This window comes from Cottoperca gobio, chromosome 16 (assembly GCF_900634415.1).
Source record: "Cottoperca gobio chromosome 16, fCotGob3.1, whole genome shotgun sequence".
NCBI lineage: Eukaryota > Metazoa > Chordata > Actinopteri > Perciformes > Bovichtidae > Cottoperca > Cottoperca gobio.
This window is the reverse complement of record NC_041370.1, coordinates 20655335-20672834: the sequence shown is the minus strand read 5'-3', so window position 1 is coordinate 20672834 and position 17500 is coordinate 20655335. Positions and strand designations below refer to the sequence as shown.

The 17500-nt window shown below is 40.5% G+C and overlaps 2 protein-coding genes across 6 annotated transcripts in view; one reads left to right on the top strand and one right to left on the bottom strand.

Annotated features, from left to right (window-relative positions):
• The window catches only part of dop1a (DOP1 leucine zipper like protein A), a 33924-nt gene extending 23866 nt beyond the window's left edge, over nucleotides 1-10058 (bottom strand). For 2 of the 5 annotated variants that reach the window (XM_029451385.1, XM_029451389.1), the window contains exons 1-11: nucleotides 9672-10058; nucleotides 9292-9337; nucleotides 7917-8112; nucleotides 7005-7186; nucleotides 6747-6917; nucleotides 4937-5126; nucleotides 4286-4384; nucleotides 3585-3684; nucleotides 1153-1262; nucleotides 148-262; nucleotides 1-2 (exon numbers count right to left, since the gene is read on the bottom strand). The exon at nucleotides 1-2 is cut by the window's left edge and continues 119 nt beyond it. In XM_029451385.1, coding sequence (XP_029307245.1) covers nucleotides 1-2; nucleotides 148-262; nucleotides 1153-1262; nucleotides 3585-3684; nucleotides 4286-4384; nucleotides 4937-5126; nucleotides 6747-6917; nucleotides 7005-7186; nucleotides 7917-8054 — 1107 coding nt within the window. In that variant the 5' untranslated portion in view covers nucleotides 8055-8112; nucleotides 9292-9337; nucleotides 9672-10058. Of the gene's footprint in view, nucleotides 3-147; nucleotides 263-1152; nucleotides 1263-3584; nucleotides 3685-4285; nucleotides 4385-4936; nucleotides 5127-6746; nucleotides 6918-7004; nucleotides 7187-7916; nucleotides 8113-9291; nucleotides 9338-9671 lie in introns of those variants that run through there. The other 3 variants (XM_029451388.1, XM_029451386.1, XM_029451387.1) reach the window with 3 other exon arrangements.
• Nucleotides 10059-11011: 953 nt separating this feature from the next.
• The window catches only part of ube3d (ubiquitin protein ligase E3D), a 24523-nt gene continuing 18034 nt past the window's right edge, over nucleotides 11012-17500 (top strand). Inside the window, exons 1-3 of the mRNA XM_029450673.1 lie at nucleotides 11012-11315; nucleotides 16371-16582; nucleotides 17074-17164. Coding sequence (XP_029306533.1) covers nucleotides 11224-11315; nucleotides 16371-16582; nucleotides 17074-17164 — 395 coding nt within the window. The 5' untranslated portion in view covers nucleotides 11012-11223. The remainder of the gene's footprint in view (nucleotides 11316-16370; nucleotides 16583-17073; nucleotides 17165-17500) is intronic.

Sequence of the window (17500 nt, the reverse complement as noted above, 5' to 3'; positions counted from 1 at the left end):
ACCTGGAGAGGGACATACACATACGAGCGATGATGTCCACAGTGGATATAGTACCTTATGGAACAGCCCGCTTGTGTGACATGCATCATGATTTACGCCTTCACAACACTAACTGTAACTGTGTCTACATATTGATAGACTGCTTACCAAGTTCTGGTTTGTCCAACAGACTGATGAGGATACGAAATGGCTTGAGGTCGTGCATGAGGATGCTCTCCTCTTCCCCGCCTCTGGCCTTGCCCTGCAAGATCCCCACCATTGCCTGAAAACACACACACATACACACTTCCATTACATTACATTAAAATATCAGAAAACATCTCCAGAGCCACTTTTCGACACAGCAGAGGGTACATTTTTATAAATAAACCAATTTCATATTTGCATTCAACCCCCTTTCATTTTTTTGTGTGCGTTTCACGCTTCGTCTGTCACATAATGGTGTGAAGCCCGGAACAGACTGTCTCTGTAGTACCAACCTTCTCCCAATGGAGGGAGCTCCAATAACTATTTAAGAGCAGATGGCAGAAGAGCAAACATAACAATAATAAAACAAAAACAAAAAAACACTTTCAATAACAAAACTTCCCCTCCTGGTCGCTCTGTTTGCCGCCTGTTCCAACCCCTGGAGTACCAGAGCTCATCACATGCCAGGAGGGCAAACGCTGTTTTGAGCGTGACAGGACAGATATTAAAGAAGTGTGTTTGTGTGTGTAAAAGTATTTGGGAGAACTGGGAATTGTCTTCAAAGGACAGACTACAGGGAATAGGAGAAGAGAACAAACTCCCAGAGAGGATGTGGGAGGAGCAGGATTAAAGGGAAAGGATAGATTGTGAGGCAGACAAAAGAGGGTCAGATTCTCTCTCTCTCTCTCTCTCTCTCTCTCTCTCTCTCTCTCTCTCTCTCTCTCTCTCTCTCTCTCTCTCTCTCTCCCTCCCTCTCTCCCTCTCTCTCTCTCTCTCTCCCTCTCTCTCTCTCTCCCTCTCTCCCTCTCCCTCTCCCTCTCTCTCTCCCTCTCCACATACATATATACACCCCTTCACATCTCAAGAGACATCTGATTTGGAGATATTTTTTTAGGGAAGCTAATTTTACACATATGAAACCATTTTTCCATTGGTAACCTTTTTGCAATTAGCTTGAAACCTCACCTGTACCAGCATGTCTTTAGAGAAGGTGTTGAAGTATTGGCTGGCGTACTCCTCTGGGTTGCTCTGCCGAGTGCTGCGGGGGCCTGTTCTCACCCCGTTGTTGTCAAAGCCTTCAAAAAAACAAAAGACAAGGAGTTATAATTGCACAAAGGTTAGATGTACAATCCAGCATATTCAAGCACAAAGCTAAAGCACCGATCCAGAGAGAAGCACATGGGGATGTAATCTTTATTGAGATAAACTATCTGTATCTTCTCGTTAATCCTTTTTTTTCTTCTTCTTTGTAAAGTCCTAATGGTTGTTAAAAAGGTATAATAAAGTACATCTTGGACTGCTTTACGCTATAGATGCCTAACCAGATTCAGTGTCAGTCTTCAATATCATTTAACAGCTCAAAACTAGCTGGAGCTGGCTGCAAGATAATATGGGATACATTATTTTATCTTCATTGGGGGAAAAACCCTCCGACTGTCCCAGAATCTGGCTAACAAATGGATTTAGAATCACACTGTACTGTATATCGTTACTTGAGACCGTGACCTTCAACCCACTTTTTATTTGTTCCTTATCACTTGTGATGATCTAGATATGTGACACATCCTAATCATAGACTGTACTGTGTATCAGAAGTGGATATAGTCACTGTGACGTCTCTCATTGAATTTGGCTTTTTGGCCATCACCATCTTAGTTTTTGGGAGTCAGAAGTGACCATTTTTTAACTAGAGGTTGGAGCTTGGGAGAGATACACATTGCTACGCTTCTATCCTGATTGACAGTTCGCCTTAATAGCGACCTGTCAATCACAAGAAAACCATGCCTATACATATTGAACATCACACTGTATTGAATTGAGATCATAAACTCATGAGGAAAATGTTTACTGCAGTAATAAATCAACTGAGAAGTAGGGTGATTTTCTCATAGACTTTTTCAACCAGTTTAACCCCCCCCCCTGCTGGCCATTAGAAATAATGCAGGTTTAAGGCAGTTTTGCATTGGCTTCACTTTTCAGACCCAGAGGCTACGTCCACTGCTTTCATAGAGTCTATGGATGCAATCATTGCAAGTTACTGGAGACGAGTGTACGCTTGATGCATTCATTGTGTATCTTTAGCCATGCAGACACTTACCAGCAAGTTCATCCACAGTGAGTTGCAAACAAGAGAAAATAAAGTAAGATAATGAACATGGCAGATACAAGACTACTGTTCCAAAGAACAGAAACAAACTGGCAAACAGCAACAATGCAAACCTCGTGCCTATTCAAATCATAAAACAGAAGAATGTGTGTGGAAAGGTTTGTGTATCAGGGTTCAACCAGTGTCCATGTAAAACTCTTGTTATAAGTCGAAGGGTTTTTTATTGGGCATCAACGTCGCGTTAAGAACATTTTGAACACACTGAAATATTTCAACAATTATTGGACTGCCATAAAATGTTGTACAGACATCCATGGTAACCTGCCTCTTGTGCACATGGCGTTATGTAACACTGTGGGACGCGGAATAGTTAAACACTAGCTTTTCAACACACCTTTATATAACAGGCATCACTTCAGGTGGGCTCCCTCGCTATCTGTGTTCCTCATTTCACAATTGTGGACGTTCAATGGCGCAAGTTATATGGCACAGGTGCGCTGTGTGGCCAGTGTGTGCCCAACAAGACAGCACAGAAAGGTGGAAATACTAGAAACACTGGGATTACTAGAGTACTGCCACATTATAAACAGGAGTTTATAAGGGGTACACCTCAAGGTGATAGTAAAACCTTCCACTATCTTGACTGACCGACATCCTGTCTGTCTGCTGACACACTCGGAGACAAATGTTTTCTCAGTCAGAGGAGGATCACAGCTGCTGTCAAGCTGTAGCCACAGCTTCTGTAAAGACTGTCTGCAGACATGGTGGATAGGGAAACCAACACGGGAGTGTCCGTGCTGTAAGAGAAGATCCTCAAAGGGCGATCTACCTCGTAACCTGGCATTAAAGAACCTGCGTGAGGCTGAGTTAAAACCCAGGCACTGGGGCTTTGAGGTTAAAAATGATACATTTTGGGGTTTAGGTGTGGTAGAGCAAACCATTCAAAAGAAGAGACACACACCAACTGGATACTGGCATGATAAAGCTTTTTCAATGGAGAAGAAGCTCAGAAGGATCAGAGTTCATCTGGACTTTGACCAAGGAAATCTGTCAATCTATGATCCTGATACTATCACACACACAATTTCACTGACGGACTGTTTCCACACGCACCTGGAATAAACTCCCACTGAAAATATTGCCTGTTGTGAGCTATTGCTTATTCATTGTTGGACAAAAGAAAAACCCTTTATTTTATAAAATATCTCTAAAAATTCTGCAATAATCCAGAAATGATATCATGAATGGGAACCCTTGTACATCTGAATGTGTGTGTGTGTGTGTTTCGCACCCAGCAGCCAGGCGTAGAGTCTGCGGTTGAGGGACATGTCTCTTCTCAAAACCACATGCAAAGCTGCTGACAGGATCCGGATCATGTCAGGGCGAGTCGCCTGAACACAACAGAACAGAACATTTGTGATCGTTTTTTATATTTCCCTTTCAGACACTCAGACACACACACACACACACACACAGACACACACAATAAGAGCGGTGTCCCGGCCCTGACAGGTCCATAAGGGTGTTGAGGTGATGGACATAACAAGCAGCCAGCATGAGTCACCACCGTGACCTCATCATGATCACACACATGCAAATGCACAAAGGACAAAATGCACACATCTGAAATAACATCACAAAAAAAAACTGTTCTTTGTATGTTGCACTTTTGTTTGTCTTATTTGAAGCTATTGTTCTGCACTTACAGGATTTCACCTCTTTGAATTTAATGTACTTACAAGATTCTTGCTGTTTGGAGTTGTGTCCCCATGATTGTTTGCACTTATCTTAAGTCGCTTTGGACAAAAGTGTCAGCTAAATGAACTGTAACGTAATGTAACAGCAATGCCAATACTAGTACTAATACTAGCTATACTATGAATAGCTTGATACATCAATATCAGCCAGTTCGATACTTTGGTCCTAACTGAAGGACAGACCCACACATTAGTGCAGTTCACACACAGACCTCAGTTTCACAGCGTTCCTTACCTGGCTCATATGGAAGGGGAAGCAGAAGAGGATCAGGTCCAGCGTGCTCCTCTGCACCAACACACTTGAGTCCTGGACGGAGGTACTGACCGCCTCCACCTGGTGAGAACACAGCATTATTCAACCTGCCTATGTACATTGAAACAATACAACATCACACTGTTAACCTATTTAGAACAACACAGTGATCAAAGTTAAACCTGCAATGCCGATCAATCTGAATGGCCAAGCTTAATATCCCATCTTAAAGATGACACCGCTTGGCTAAGGTTTTATATATTATTGACATTTAAACATTTCATATTAGCCACTCTTAATAAAATATATTTTCTCTTGACTACTGACATTCATTTTGCAGTTACCAGCAGCTCTTGCTTTGTGGTACACGGTGTATATAAATCCCCCTCTTCTTCTTGTGTATATTAGGGTTGATGAAAACATTGAAGTGATGCTAAACAACCTTACACCAACACTTACTGAAATGTGAGCTTTACTAATCTAGTTGTAGAAGAAGGTGTTGTAGTAAATCTCTCAGAGCCATCAGTGGAACCTTTAGGTGTGCAAACCTTATTTTCATTTTAGGGGCACGCAAGTCTGTCATTAGGCTATTTTTGATAAGGGATGTTTGCATTGCAGTATGCCGTCATGTACCATGAGCTCGATGTCACTGCCCATGACATACAGCTGGTCCTCCATGGAGAGCTTGCGGTTGAGGTGCAGCAGAACAAAGGACACCCCAGGGAGACGCACAGCAGGGCTGGTGAGGATGCTGCCCCACAAGGCACTGTAGAAGGCCGACTGCTCCACTGCTGCAGCCACCTTCTCCAACAGGGTGTTGGTTCTGTGAAAAACACAGAGGACACAGTGAACATGCTTATTACTGTACGAACACACCAGCACTGATCTACAAACACACTCGGACTGCAGAGCGATGCATTCACCACAGCTGGCACAAGTGAAAATACATGTTTAAAGCGGCAACACTCTGCTTCACATGTCACAGCATGAATATGACGGAGAATGACTAACAGTGTGTTTCTGCCCAGCACAGACGGAGGCAGTCACTTAAGACGTAAGCAGAACAAACAACAGAATGTTCCTATGTTGGGTTCTCGTAGGTTTGAATACACAATCACATATTTATAATATTTACTGAGTTATTGCTCGTGCTCTGTGCAACATCACACTCGTCTAGAGCTGCAACTATTACATTATATTATATTATATATGATATATACATCATTCAATGCTGCCGAGCCTTCTCTGAACAGACCACTCACTGCCGTTTGTGAGGCCATTTGAATCTCACTATGAAGCTTTAATTTGCCATTTCCAACAACTGAGTAAGGTATCTCAGATCGAACAGTTAGTGATATAGGCTGAGAAGACCGGGGATTTTTTGCAATCGAAGTGCAGCTTTAAGACATTAGGAAACTCTATCCTCTCTGTCCTCCGTGTGGAAACTGAATTATTGAAAGAGCAACAGGAAACGACAACAGGAGGTAGTAAACCTAATGCAACCTCCTGTTATCCTCTGCAATTTGACAGAAGCTAAATAAACTCAAAGGAAGAATGTAAAACACTCCATATGTGATATACAAGTACTAAAACTATGACAGTATACATGTTGACCCCTAGAAATACTAATAACAGTAATTACACCTGGCATTGCTTATTGGCCTGAATCTAGTGGGGCCATTGTTCCTTTCATCAGAGCTTTTCCTGTTGAAACAGGTTGAAAGGTGACTATAAGAAAGCCCTGTGAGTCCCCCTCTAGGCTGATTACATCTTTGTGACTTAAGATGGACCTGCAGCGCCCTCTAGGGCCGGGGAGAGTTTATGCTAGCACTGATGAGATGAGTTCTTGCCCTGATTTTCTAATATGTGAGATATCATTCACAACTATATACAAAATGAACAATGTGAATACATTAAATGATTGACTCTATATATGACAGTGTGGAGTCTGGGGAAGACAATCACTGGCTTGTATTTTGTGTCCCGTGATAAGAACTTTCTGGGCAGAGTATCACAAAGCATACACAACACTGATCTGCCCCTTGCTATTTTCCACATGAGCAACTGTATGTACATTTATGTTACGTTGTGTTTTCTCTTTATATTCAGAAAAATGTGGTCATTCAATTCTGGACCACGTGGGGAGGTATCGAGTGAATGACCCTGTAATGTTGTTGTATTTGAGCAAAGCTTGAGCTAGTAAATGTAAACAGAGTAGACACGTCTGCAGGTAGTTCCCGGTATGTTTTGAACTGGTTTTGTCTAAGAGACAGAAGTCTTGGACTGTGTCTATAGTTTGAAACATTAATCCTGCAATGACTCATGTAGCTCATTTATCATTCATACAATCTGAGATCAATTCCCTTCCACATTATGATATAAAATGCTTTCTCCTAATGGCCTGTTCCAAAGTGTTTTTCTTTCCATTTTCTGCTTTTCTCACCTGTCATAATACTCAGAGCCCTCCTCCAGCCCCGGCAGTACCCCGGTCAGTAGTCCCTGCAGGCCTGGTTTCAGAGTCTTTCCCAGGGGCAAGTAGTAGGTCTCATAGAGCCCCAGCAGCACCGGCTTCACAGACATCGCGGCATTAGAGAGTAAAGGGAAGAGCCCCGAGCTGCAGGGATCAAAAAAAGACATCAAGATGTGATACTAGCCGGAAACGTTGTATCCAGCTCCACTGTGAGTGGTACTACAGTAATACCTGTAAAGAAAGAGGTCTTTGGCCAGCCTCTTGGGTCCAATGATCTTGAAGATGATCTCGTACGTCTCCAAAGCCTTGCGGTGGACCCCGCTGGGCAGGGCGGGGTGGAGGCATTGGGCCAGCCGTTTGCCTATCGTCAGCTTCTTGGGAACGACTTGGTATTTTGCATTGTTCTGCAAAACCTGAGACAGGATGTAAAAAATGCTGGGTATGAGACATGCACAGACAACAGTGTTACAACCTGAATGTGTATGTGTGCAACTCACACAAGAGCAGATTATGTCTGAAGAGATTAGTCCATTGACTTGGCAATTGGCAACTATTTTGATAATCAATTAATTGTTTCAGACATTTCTCCAGCAGAAACAGAGAGAGAATTCCCATATTCTCTGATACCTGCCTCTTAAATGAGAGGATTACCTGCTTGTGTTCGTCATATATCGTTGCAAACTAAACATTTGAGTATTTAGGCTTCTGATTCGAACAAAAGAAGATATTTGAAGACATCACATTTGGCAGAGTGAAGTTGTGTTGGCCATTTTCTTATTACGTTTCATAGACTTAACGATTATTGATTTATTGAAAAAGGTATCTGCAGATTAATCGATGATGAAAACAATCGGTAGTTGCAGCTCATTGTGTTTTCAGATCATTTTGTGTGTATTGTTGTCATGCTTACTAAAAAAAAATGCTTGTTTTGTTTGTGTATTCATCCCTTTTGGCATTTTCAGCCATGAAATCTGTACATCTTTATTTTACAACACGTGCACTTACAGTAGGCTGAACACCAGCGAAGTGTCAAAGTAAGGCTTACCTGCTACACAGATTGAGAATTATGAAACCAAAGACATAATTTATTAGTATGTATGTACAGTCACAGATGTCTCTGTACTGTGCTGAGATCATTATTACCTTGTTGAGTTTGCCCAGAGCAGAGATGAGGTCTGCCCACTCACTGGAGTACTCAAAGTTCTTCAGGGCTTTGTCCACTGCTGCCACATAATTCCTGTATTTGGAGTCACTGAGCAGCTCCACTTCCTCTGCATTCATTCTCCTTGGTGGTTATTATGCTAATGTACAACACCAGGCACACATAAGTACATCACACCTAAAATGAAAAACAAAACAAAGAAGAAAAGAATATGAGAAGAAGATCAAAAACACACTGAGTTACAGTTAAGTCTTCTTCATGCTTTACCATGAAGGTAGAAGCCTGAGCCTATCAGTACATGGTCCAATTTATCCAATATAACCGAGTCGTATACATGAAGAGGAGCAAAGTCTGACGTGAGCAGCCATGACAATCTTTGTTTTGCGTGTTTGGAAAGTAAAAATAAGACTGACTTGCTGAATCAGAATAATTTAAAGAGTAGTCCTAACAGCCCCACATAAACAGGTTCTTGTTAGTGCATAGATGTTTTTAAGTCGATGCTCTGTATAGTGTTAAGAGAGTATACTGTTAAACAAGCTACACTTACTTAGTGTTAAATGTTAAATGTATGGGAATCACATTTAAGCTAGGGTCGAACTGATTTAGAAAAGGCAGGTGACATTTTTGTAGTGAGCTTTGCCCACAGTAATTCACCAGGTGGGGTTCAGATATTCTATGTGTGTTTGTGTGTGTTTGTTTTTTAAATGCACTTTTAATTAGCCCTTTTCTCTTGATTTGCCGTGGATATTTTATTTAAGTACAGTGTTACTTGCCGATAATTGAATTGATTGTTTTTTGGGTAATTTGTTTTGAGAATTGTGCAAATATTTTTAATACACGTCTAATATCTCTATAATACATATATCTTGTGTTGTTCTTTCACATAACTCAGACTATAGAAGTTTAAAGAAATATGCCATGTCAAATTATTCCAGAGGAAAAACATAAATAAGCTCTATATTCACTATGGTGTACTCAATCTTAGAAAGGAAATATACATTTCATGGTAGACATGTTGGCTTGTCTCAGCAGTAAAGGTGGAACTAATAACATTAATGATGTGTCCAGGGGAACCATATCAGTGAGCCACCAAGCACACTGCAGCTAGGTTATTACTAATTAATGTTATTAATCACACCTGTGCTTTGTCTGCTGTGACATGTCAAACATGTCTGCTGTGACTATAGCAGGTAGACAGAGAACTGAAGGGTGACTTGTTTTTCAGAAGTACCCTGTATACTTATTCAACAAAAACAAAAACAGCAGTTTTGCTCTCACTGAGCTGAAAGACTTAAGTATGGCTGTAAAGTAACAACAACATGATGTAGTAACGCAAGAGCACGTACACACACTTACCGTCCAAACTACAGCAGCCGTTTCACACCTACTGTATATTGACGTTCTGTGGTGGGAAATACATATAACAGAAATTAATATAAACCCACCTACGAGTATTTCAAAATGAAGTTACTTGTTAGTGAGAGTGTGTGTGTGTGTGTGTGTGTGTGTGTGTGTGTGTGTGTGTGTGTGTGTGTGTGTGTGTGTGTGTGTGTGTGTGTGTGTGTGTGTGTGTGAGTGAGTGTGAGAGAGTGAGAGAGAGGGGAACTGTTACAGTAACGTTCTAGCCAACCGCCAACAGATAACCCTTGTCTCTAGCTAGGTGAGGGTGATTTCAGCTCGCGAAGGTTAAATTGCACTTTACTGCGTGAAAAATATAAGCTGATACAAAAGCTTACCGTTATGGGATATAGTCCAGCAACTGTCATTCAATCATGTGCCCGGTTCGCTGTGTGAGAACGGCTGACAACGTCAATAATATGACTAGCAAGCTAGCTAAGGTTTGTAGCAGGTTGTTTAAATGATAGAGATGCAGGGCCCGGTGTGGCTCCGATGTCACCCGTTCACATAAGTCAGATTCCTTGACAAGAAGGCTTTGGAAGCAGACAATAGGTCATTATATTCTACATATTCTTACTCCTCTTTGTGTAAATAAACAGTGATGAGCGCATCAGTAGACACAAAAAGCGAGACGATTGACAGCTCCCAGACTGCACTGCAGATTAGCGGTACGTCCAACCATAGCGTCCAACTGCTCCCTTCCGCATGGACGTCTTCCGCCTCTCAGCGGTGTCAAGTTACCGACAGTCACACAAAAGAGTCTCGGAAATCATGTTATTTTTCTTCAACAATAAAAGCTGAATATTATCCACATTTGAAAAATTCAACTTTGACCTCAGCAATTAGTGTCCTTTGTTTAGAACATGTTATTGTTTTGTTTGCTGCATAATGATTCAAACTGTTCAGCTGTAACAAATACTCTGTCCTCCAATTTCTGAGGACATACTTATAAACTACAAACTCAAATGTTTTTCGGCAAAATAATAGCAACTAATAAAACCCTGTAAAGTCGTCTTTCACTCATTTTGTTTCAGTCACTCCTAGGTCTGAGCAAGAATGCATGACCAACAAGGCAAAATGCGCATGTGCCCTGGGACACAGACCTCACACTCTCAAGTTCACTGAATGCCTGTTGTTCATATGAACTATTTGTTTATTTTCACCACTAAAGTATAATATCAACTAAGGTATTAATCCTGTGGTTCGGTTTTAAAGAGGGAGTCAGTATATCTATAAGACATTTATTATTTAGGTTTTGCTCACATGGTGTATGTTTCGTAATAATGTCACAACATTTGCCTAAGGGCCATCCCAGTCCGGCCATGGGTCAGATGTTTACAGCAGTTATTATTAGTTATTAGTTAAATTATTATTTTTACTCCCTCTGATATAGTCGGTAGGTACTGGTATAATATATAAGGTCAGCATGTTATCATTTAAAAGAGGGTTCTGTCTTGAATACTCTTCTCATGTTAAACTCCTGTAATACAAGTTTTTTTTCCCGCAAACGCGTCTTAATCATCACTCTCCATATAATGAAAATGACAAAATACTAAATACCTGCCATTGAAGACAAGTATTTTTAATACAGTTACTGTTTTATTTATTATTGAAAATCAATAAAAAGATATTTGAAAGATATTTATTTTTTAAATGTCTGACCGGATGCTCTTGTGTTCACTATGGTGTACTTGACACCGGTGGTATCGTCACGCTGCAGACAAGTAGCATCCTCTGGATTCTAGTAGCTAGCTGAATCAGATATATGTGCTTTTATGTTTGTCTTACTCTGTATGCTGTGTTTCTACCTAGCCTAGCCTACACAGCCACACTGAGTATTGATTAGTGTTTGATTTATTTCGTATTATCTCTGACCACTGCGCTGCCTGCATGGCAGACTTGGAGATGCCAGGCAGAACACATGGAGTTGGATTTTTCTTAGAGCTGAGAAGAAAGCTTCAGAGTGGACTGCTTATCGTCGGGTAATTATTTCTGAGAGAAAGCTAGCGAGCAAAACTGTTAAAGTTAGGTTATATTCTATTTGTTGCTAAGTTTACGATGCAAGCTAGGCTAGCTACGAGCATTAGCTAACCTAGCTTTATACATGTGAATTTATACTGCACTTTCTCAACATGGAGACACTGAGTTTAGAGTTGAATGTAATGTATCGGCTGTTTCAGGGACATATTCAACACTCTAACGTTAGCTGACTGTTATTAAACCAATTTTAACATTGTTATCCCTAATTATCAAATACTTCTGTCTCGTTTGACACTATAAAAAATAGTCCCTTAATAAATCAACTGAACTGTTTCTCGAGGTCTGTCTCCATCTTGAGCCCCAAATTAAATTTTTCTGTCTTTTTATTTTATTTATTTATTTTTCCAAGAAATGTCACAAATGTAAACAAACCAATAAAAACAAAAATCTACACAAGAAATTCCAACTGGGTTTGATTTTGGTTTCTTCTTATTGTAACATAAATGAAGGAAAGTAGTGATGATAAGAGGTTTTGCACATCGTCACCTTCTTAAACTAATGGCCTTTGTCACATTTTAAAAATGTTCAGGAAACAGAAAAAACTGAACCAAGTATAAACTATATGATATTTATTAATCATTTCACGCAAAAAGGTTATGACAATATATGACTATTGACATACAAATAACACTGTCTGTCAATTATGTAACATAAGAGGATTAAATTACTTAGGCCAATCTAAGAACATGCCATTGTGATTTAGACAACTTTAAACCTGATTTAGGCCTGATTACTTCTGGACAAAGTGACTTAGGCAAAACAGTACACTCCTTTTATCCCCACTACTGTGACAGACAAACATTTTAAAATGCTAGCGGAGCACACAGAGACCGTGGATGGCCCTTTAATTCAACAAAGCAAACTCAAAAGTTACAACTTAACTCTTAGCTAAATCAAACAAATGGCAGGTAAATCAAACACTGAGGAGGATTGTGCCTCTCCTCACGTCTCCCTCCAGCTCTTCTTTGCTGGGTTTTTTAATTGTAACTGACCCATTTCCATTTAAAACTATTTCTCCCCTTCATTCTCAGTCATCTTGATTGATGCCTAATTATGTTGCAAATTGTCAAAGAACTGATGACACTGGACGGGCATGACATGTCTCATGGACTGAAGGTCCTGGGACTTCCTCTCCTTGATTGGCAGAGCGTGTGGAAACATTCTGATCCATGCCATCAGCTTATTTGGCACCTGTAACCTCTGTGGCAGTGCTTCCCATGCAGAGTTCTCTGAGAAAGATACCTTGTAATGGACCTCACCATCACTGCTAAACTGAAGAGCCAGCAAATGATGTACAGTCGGATCTCCAGCTTGTTTGCCTGCTCTGATGCTCAAGAAGTAAGAGCCATTCCATTTCAGGAATTCATCATGCTTGACCACCTTCACGTGGTCATGTGATGGTCTGATTCTTGCAGTCTGGAGTATGATCATGTCGTCTCTCGGGTGATGATATCCGTTATCATTTTGCATTCAATGGTGCTATGCATGCTGTCACCATCAATGTGTGTGTGACCTGCAACAAGGTACTTCTGTACACATTTGCCACATTTGCATTACGGTTCTGATAACTGCAACCATCGCTCCACACTATCTCCTTGATTTCTGGATGGTCTTTGATCACACCTTCAAAATGGCGATATTGAAGGTGTGCTAATACCTCGCTACTGAGGTCGCCCTCCGACCAAATATAGCAGTACCCTTCCTTTGATTTCAAGTCGAAGAGGGTAAAGTTATGGACCTGCAGTTTGTAATACAGGCAGCTGGCTTGGGTTTTTGGACACATCAGCACGGCTTGGAAGTCCTTTGTCCAAACGGACTTCTCATTGTTCGCAGAATCCTTGTTGCGGGATGTGCATCATATTCGGCCTTACTGATATTCCCATGTTTGAATGAAACACAAACATCACACTGATCTTTTCGTGGAATGAATACAGAATACTTTTCTTCATGGAACACGTGTGTGAAACGTTGTATCCCGACGGCCCTCACTCCAGCAGCTGCCTGTTGATATTCCCAATGTCGAAGAAAGGAGACAATAAGTGTCGATGAAATATAGTTTGAAGAGACAAAATATTAAGAATTTAAGCCGACAAACGCAAAAGTTACTTTTCCTAGTAGCGAATTACTTTTTATAATTATGCAGTAATTGTAAAGTAACTTAGTTTTTGAAATATTAGATTAGTCTTTAGATTAGTCTTGTCCCAGAGGGAAATGTGTTCATGCTTCATGGAGCTACAGGAGCTGTTGTGTGTCTGTAACCCACTGAGAGGATTCATAATTAAACTATGACTTGTGAAAGTAACACACTAAATAACTACACAACATTTATAGCCTAGCCTATATTACAGTAAACATTATCACTTACCAATAGTGGACGAGCCCTGAACCATGCAAATAACTTCATTTATCTGGTAGTTTTTCTTTCTTCTTGAAGCAGCTGCCTTCTTGTAAAGCTTGTAAAGTTCTGTAGTGCCTCAGTCACACTCTTGAGATAGGCCATTATACCATATATATATATATATATATATATATATATATATATATATATATATAAACAGGGTAGGAACAGCATTTTCTTTTCAGTTCGGATCTAGGCAAGTTTACCAGAGGTGGCCAGCATCACGAAGAGATGATTTAGGCAAAAAAAAACATTTTCCTCTAAATATGACTTAGTCTTAGTCCATTAGTTTAAGAAGGTGACGACATGATACATGAGTGTTTATTATCAATCGTGGAAAGTAACTTGTACCTAAAGTAGGCCTACAATTTTAAAGTATGTGTACTTTAGTGTTTCCACTGAATGCGTCTCCTCCTGCATTTCAAAGGGAGATATTGTACTTTTTACTCCATAATATGTATTTGACAGCCGAAGTTACTAGTTACGTATCAAATTAAGATTTTACATTCACAGCTTTAGATCAATTTATAAATAATGTTGCATTATTATGATTAAACTACAGAACAGCTACAACATTAAAGTACAACTCCATACTAAAGCTGCAACGATTACTCGACTAATCATTTAGTCGATCAACAGAAATATAATTACTAGATTAAGCGTTAAAGTAATTGTTCATGTTTCGGACTGGACTTTTAAACACATCACCTTTTGATTTTGAGGGATGGACATTTTTCTGACATTTTGTAGACCAAACAATTAATCTAGAAAATAATCTTTAGTTGCAGCACTACTATACTATAATGATATAACACTGCTGGGACATTTCTAAATAATTGGTATAATAATTGGTAGTTGCTGATATTTATTATATATTTACTTTTACTTAAGTAAAGTTTTTGAATGCCGGAGTAGTATTTAGTATTTAGTATTTTATAGTGTGGTTTTGCTACTTTTACTTATGTAGATGTTGTGATTGCTTCTTTATGCATTATGAGTTCAGACTCATAATGCATATGTTCTGTTAGTGCTATATATACTAATATGTTTTTCATCAATTAATTAACTAAACTGTACATTTATAATATATAGCGGCAAAGTTCAGAGCCAGAGTGATTTGTTCTTACACCACCCTTTGATAGCTGCTCCTCTGCTTGCTGACAGTGGATGTAGTGCACCTGCTACATCACTAGATGGGGTAAATGAGACGGGACAGGCAGTAAGTGTGCCCTGGTCCTCTCCTCTCTCCTAAAGCATCTACAGGGGAGAGGTGACTCTGTACACGACTGCACACAGGGAGACATCTTACTCTTGCTCCATATAACTAATGTAGCGCTGAAAGTTATGTGAAGTGATGAAGTCAAACATTTCTCACAAAAGGAGATGAATTAATAGCCACAAACCTCCCAGTAGGACGGTGTATGTTTCCAATGGTGTACGACAGACTTAATACAAAAGTAGAGCCTTGTAAACATCCTGTTTTTTCCCTCAGTTAAAACTGTTTCTATCAGCGAGTGGTCTTCATGAAATGTCATTATTCAGTATTTCCTTTTAGCTGACACAGCAGCACTCAGCGGGAGGGCGAGGGGCTGTTTATTCTTGTAGCAGTATTATTTATAATACAACCTTGGAACAGTCATTTATTTTTTCTCTTGACGGAGAAAACAAGATGTTTTTCTCCACCAAACCACTGCATATAAATATATATTTATTAATGTTGTATTATGGTATTTGTATACAGTCAAGGCTGGCTCATAATCACTGTATGGAGACCATGACTCATCTTTAGATCCTCCTCAATCCATATGTGTATGATCTGATGTTTACTTCTTCACTTAAGAACAGAAATGATCCTGCCTCCTCAGTTAGAGCTTATAATACTTTAACACGAGCAAGATCTCTGAACATGTTTCCTGAAGTTTTAAAAGAATAGTTTGATATTTCAGAAAATCCGCGTGTTGGATAAGAAAGACCAATGTCTCTCTCATGTCCGTCTGTTCAGTATAAGGCTACAGCCAGAAACCTTTATGTTGGCATAGCTCAACATAAAGACGGGAAACAGTTAGCCTGTCTCTGTTCGAAGACAACACAAGGAAAAAAGGACTAGTTATGGTTTTACAGGGGTTAGGATCGGTGACTCTCATGGTGACAACAAGACTTCAGGAGCCAGGCTGGGTGTTTCCCCTGTTTCCACTCTTTACAGGAAAACCTCACCACAACAATGTCCATTTGTACATCAATTACTCGCCATGTATGACCTTGAATTCTTAAATACAGCAAAACTACATCAAAACATCCGTTTAGAAGCCTCACACTGACCAGTAGTGCGTCTGCAAGTGTGAGACTGTTTATGTGGAAGTGTTTTAAATGATAAGCGTTTAAACAACTGGATAACTGAGACTTATTGTACTGCACCAGGTGTCAGAGTTTGTAAACAGATGTTTTCATATAGTTTTCCTGTTGTATTCCCCGTGTAATTCAAGGTGACATGAGGGGAGTAACTGATATACCAAAGGTCCTTCTGGGGGTGAAGTATTCCTTTAAGCTAAGCTAAACTGTTGGTTTAAACCTGTGTGTGTCTGTTCCCATTTGGTCCCAGGAAAGATTTGGCGAGAAGTCCTACAGACGTGGTCGTGACGGGTGGAGACTGTTCTCTCCACATCCGCACTCCCGGAGGCGAGCTGAGCCTGACTTTGCCAGCAGGAGTCTCCTACGAGCAGGGATCCTGCATCCCGACACCTGCGGGAGAGTCCTGCGGAGAGGAGCTGCATTTCAGACTGCGCGTCGATATCACACGGCGCATAGATGAAGGTAACGTGCAGGACGGCTATGAAAACGCATCCAGACACGTGTTACCTCCCTCTGCTTTGTTAGACTCCTCTGTGCCAAGGCGAGAACAAAGTCTTTTGGTAGCTATTTACAGCTTTATTCGGAATTAATTGGAATGAGTCACTCGGTCATCTGAGAGAGTGAAGGTGTAAATGTTGCTCTCAGGATCCCCAACGGCCAACAAGCAGCTCATCGTAATAGTCATGAGAATACTCCCTTTTTAAGTTTTGGTTTGATCATCAAAAGTGCACCCCAGAGTCATTGCATAATATCCACAAACTCCATCTTTTGGGCATTTCTTTCACTCCTGGCACAATAAGAAGTTCTAGCTAAAGACTGTCATTTACAATCCAATTGATATCAGATTGATTGCCACAAGCCACACAGTATCGCTTCTGTGCTCTGCTGTACGAGGTTACTGCCCTTTCACCAAATCCGGCTCATTTATTTGTTTGCCTTTGGCCCCTCCACAGAGACTTCTGACAGCGTGATGGAGACACTCCGGGCGAAAGAGACTTATTGCTTCTACTGCCAGTGCTGCATGACCAGGCTGCTCGAGGACAGGTAAGGAGCAGTCAGACGAGGACAGGCATCAGCGGAAATGGGTTTTTATTTACACTCCCCTCCGCAGGAAGCGGAGCGAGTGTTTATTGGCTTTGTAGTGATAGTCTAGGAAAGAAGAAATTGATGGATGGAGCCGGAGCGGAGCCCAAAACCTGACAGGGTTACAGTGACAGAGTCAGTGTGACGTAAAGGGCTGCGCTACTCATTAAAAAACAATTATGTTCCTCACCTTGAGGTGGTTCAACCGGACAGTGGTATTGTTCTTATTTCGCTCAGCTTGTAGCTTTGTTTGGTCAGCAATGTGACATGCTGAAAATTGCAATCGCTGCATTAAAG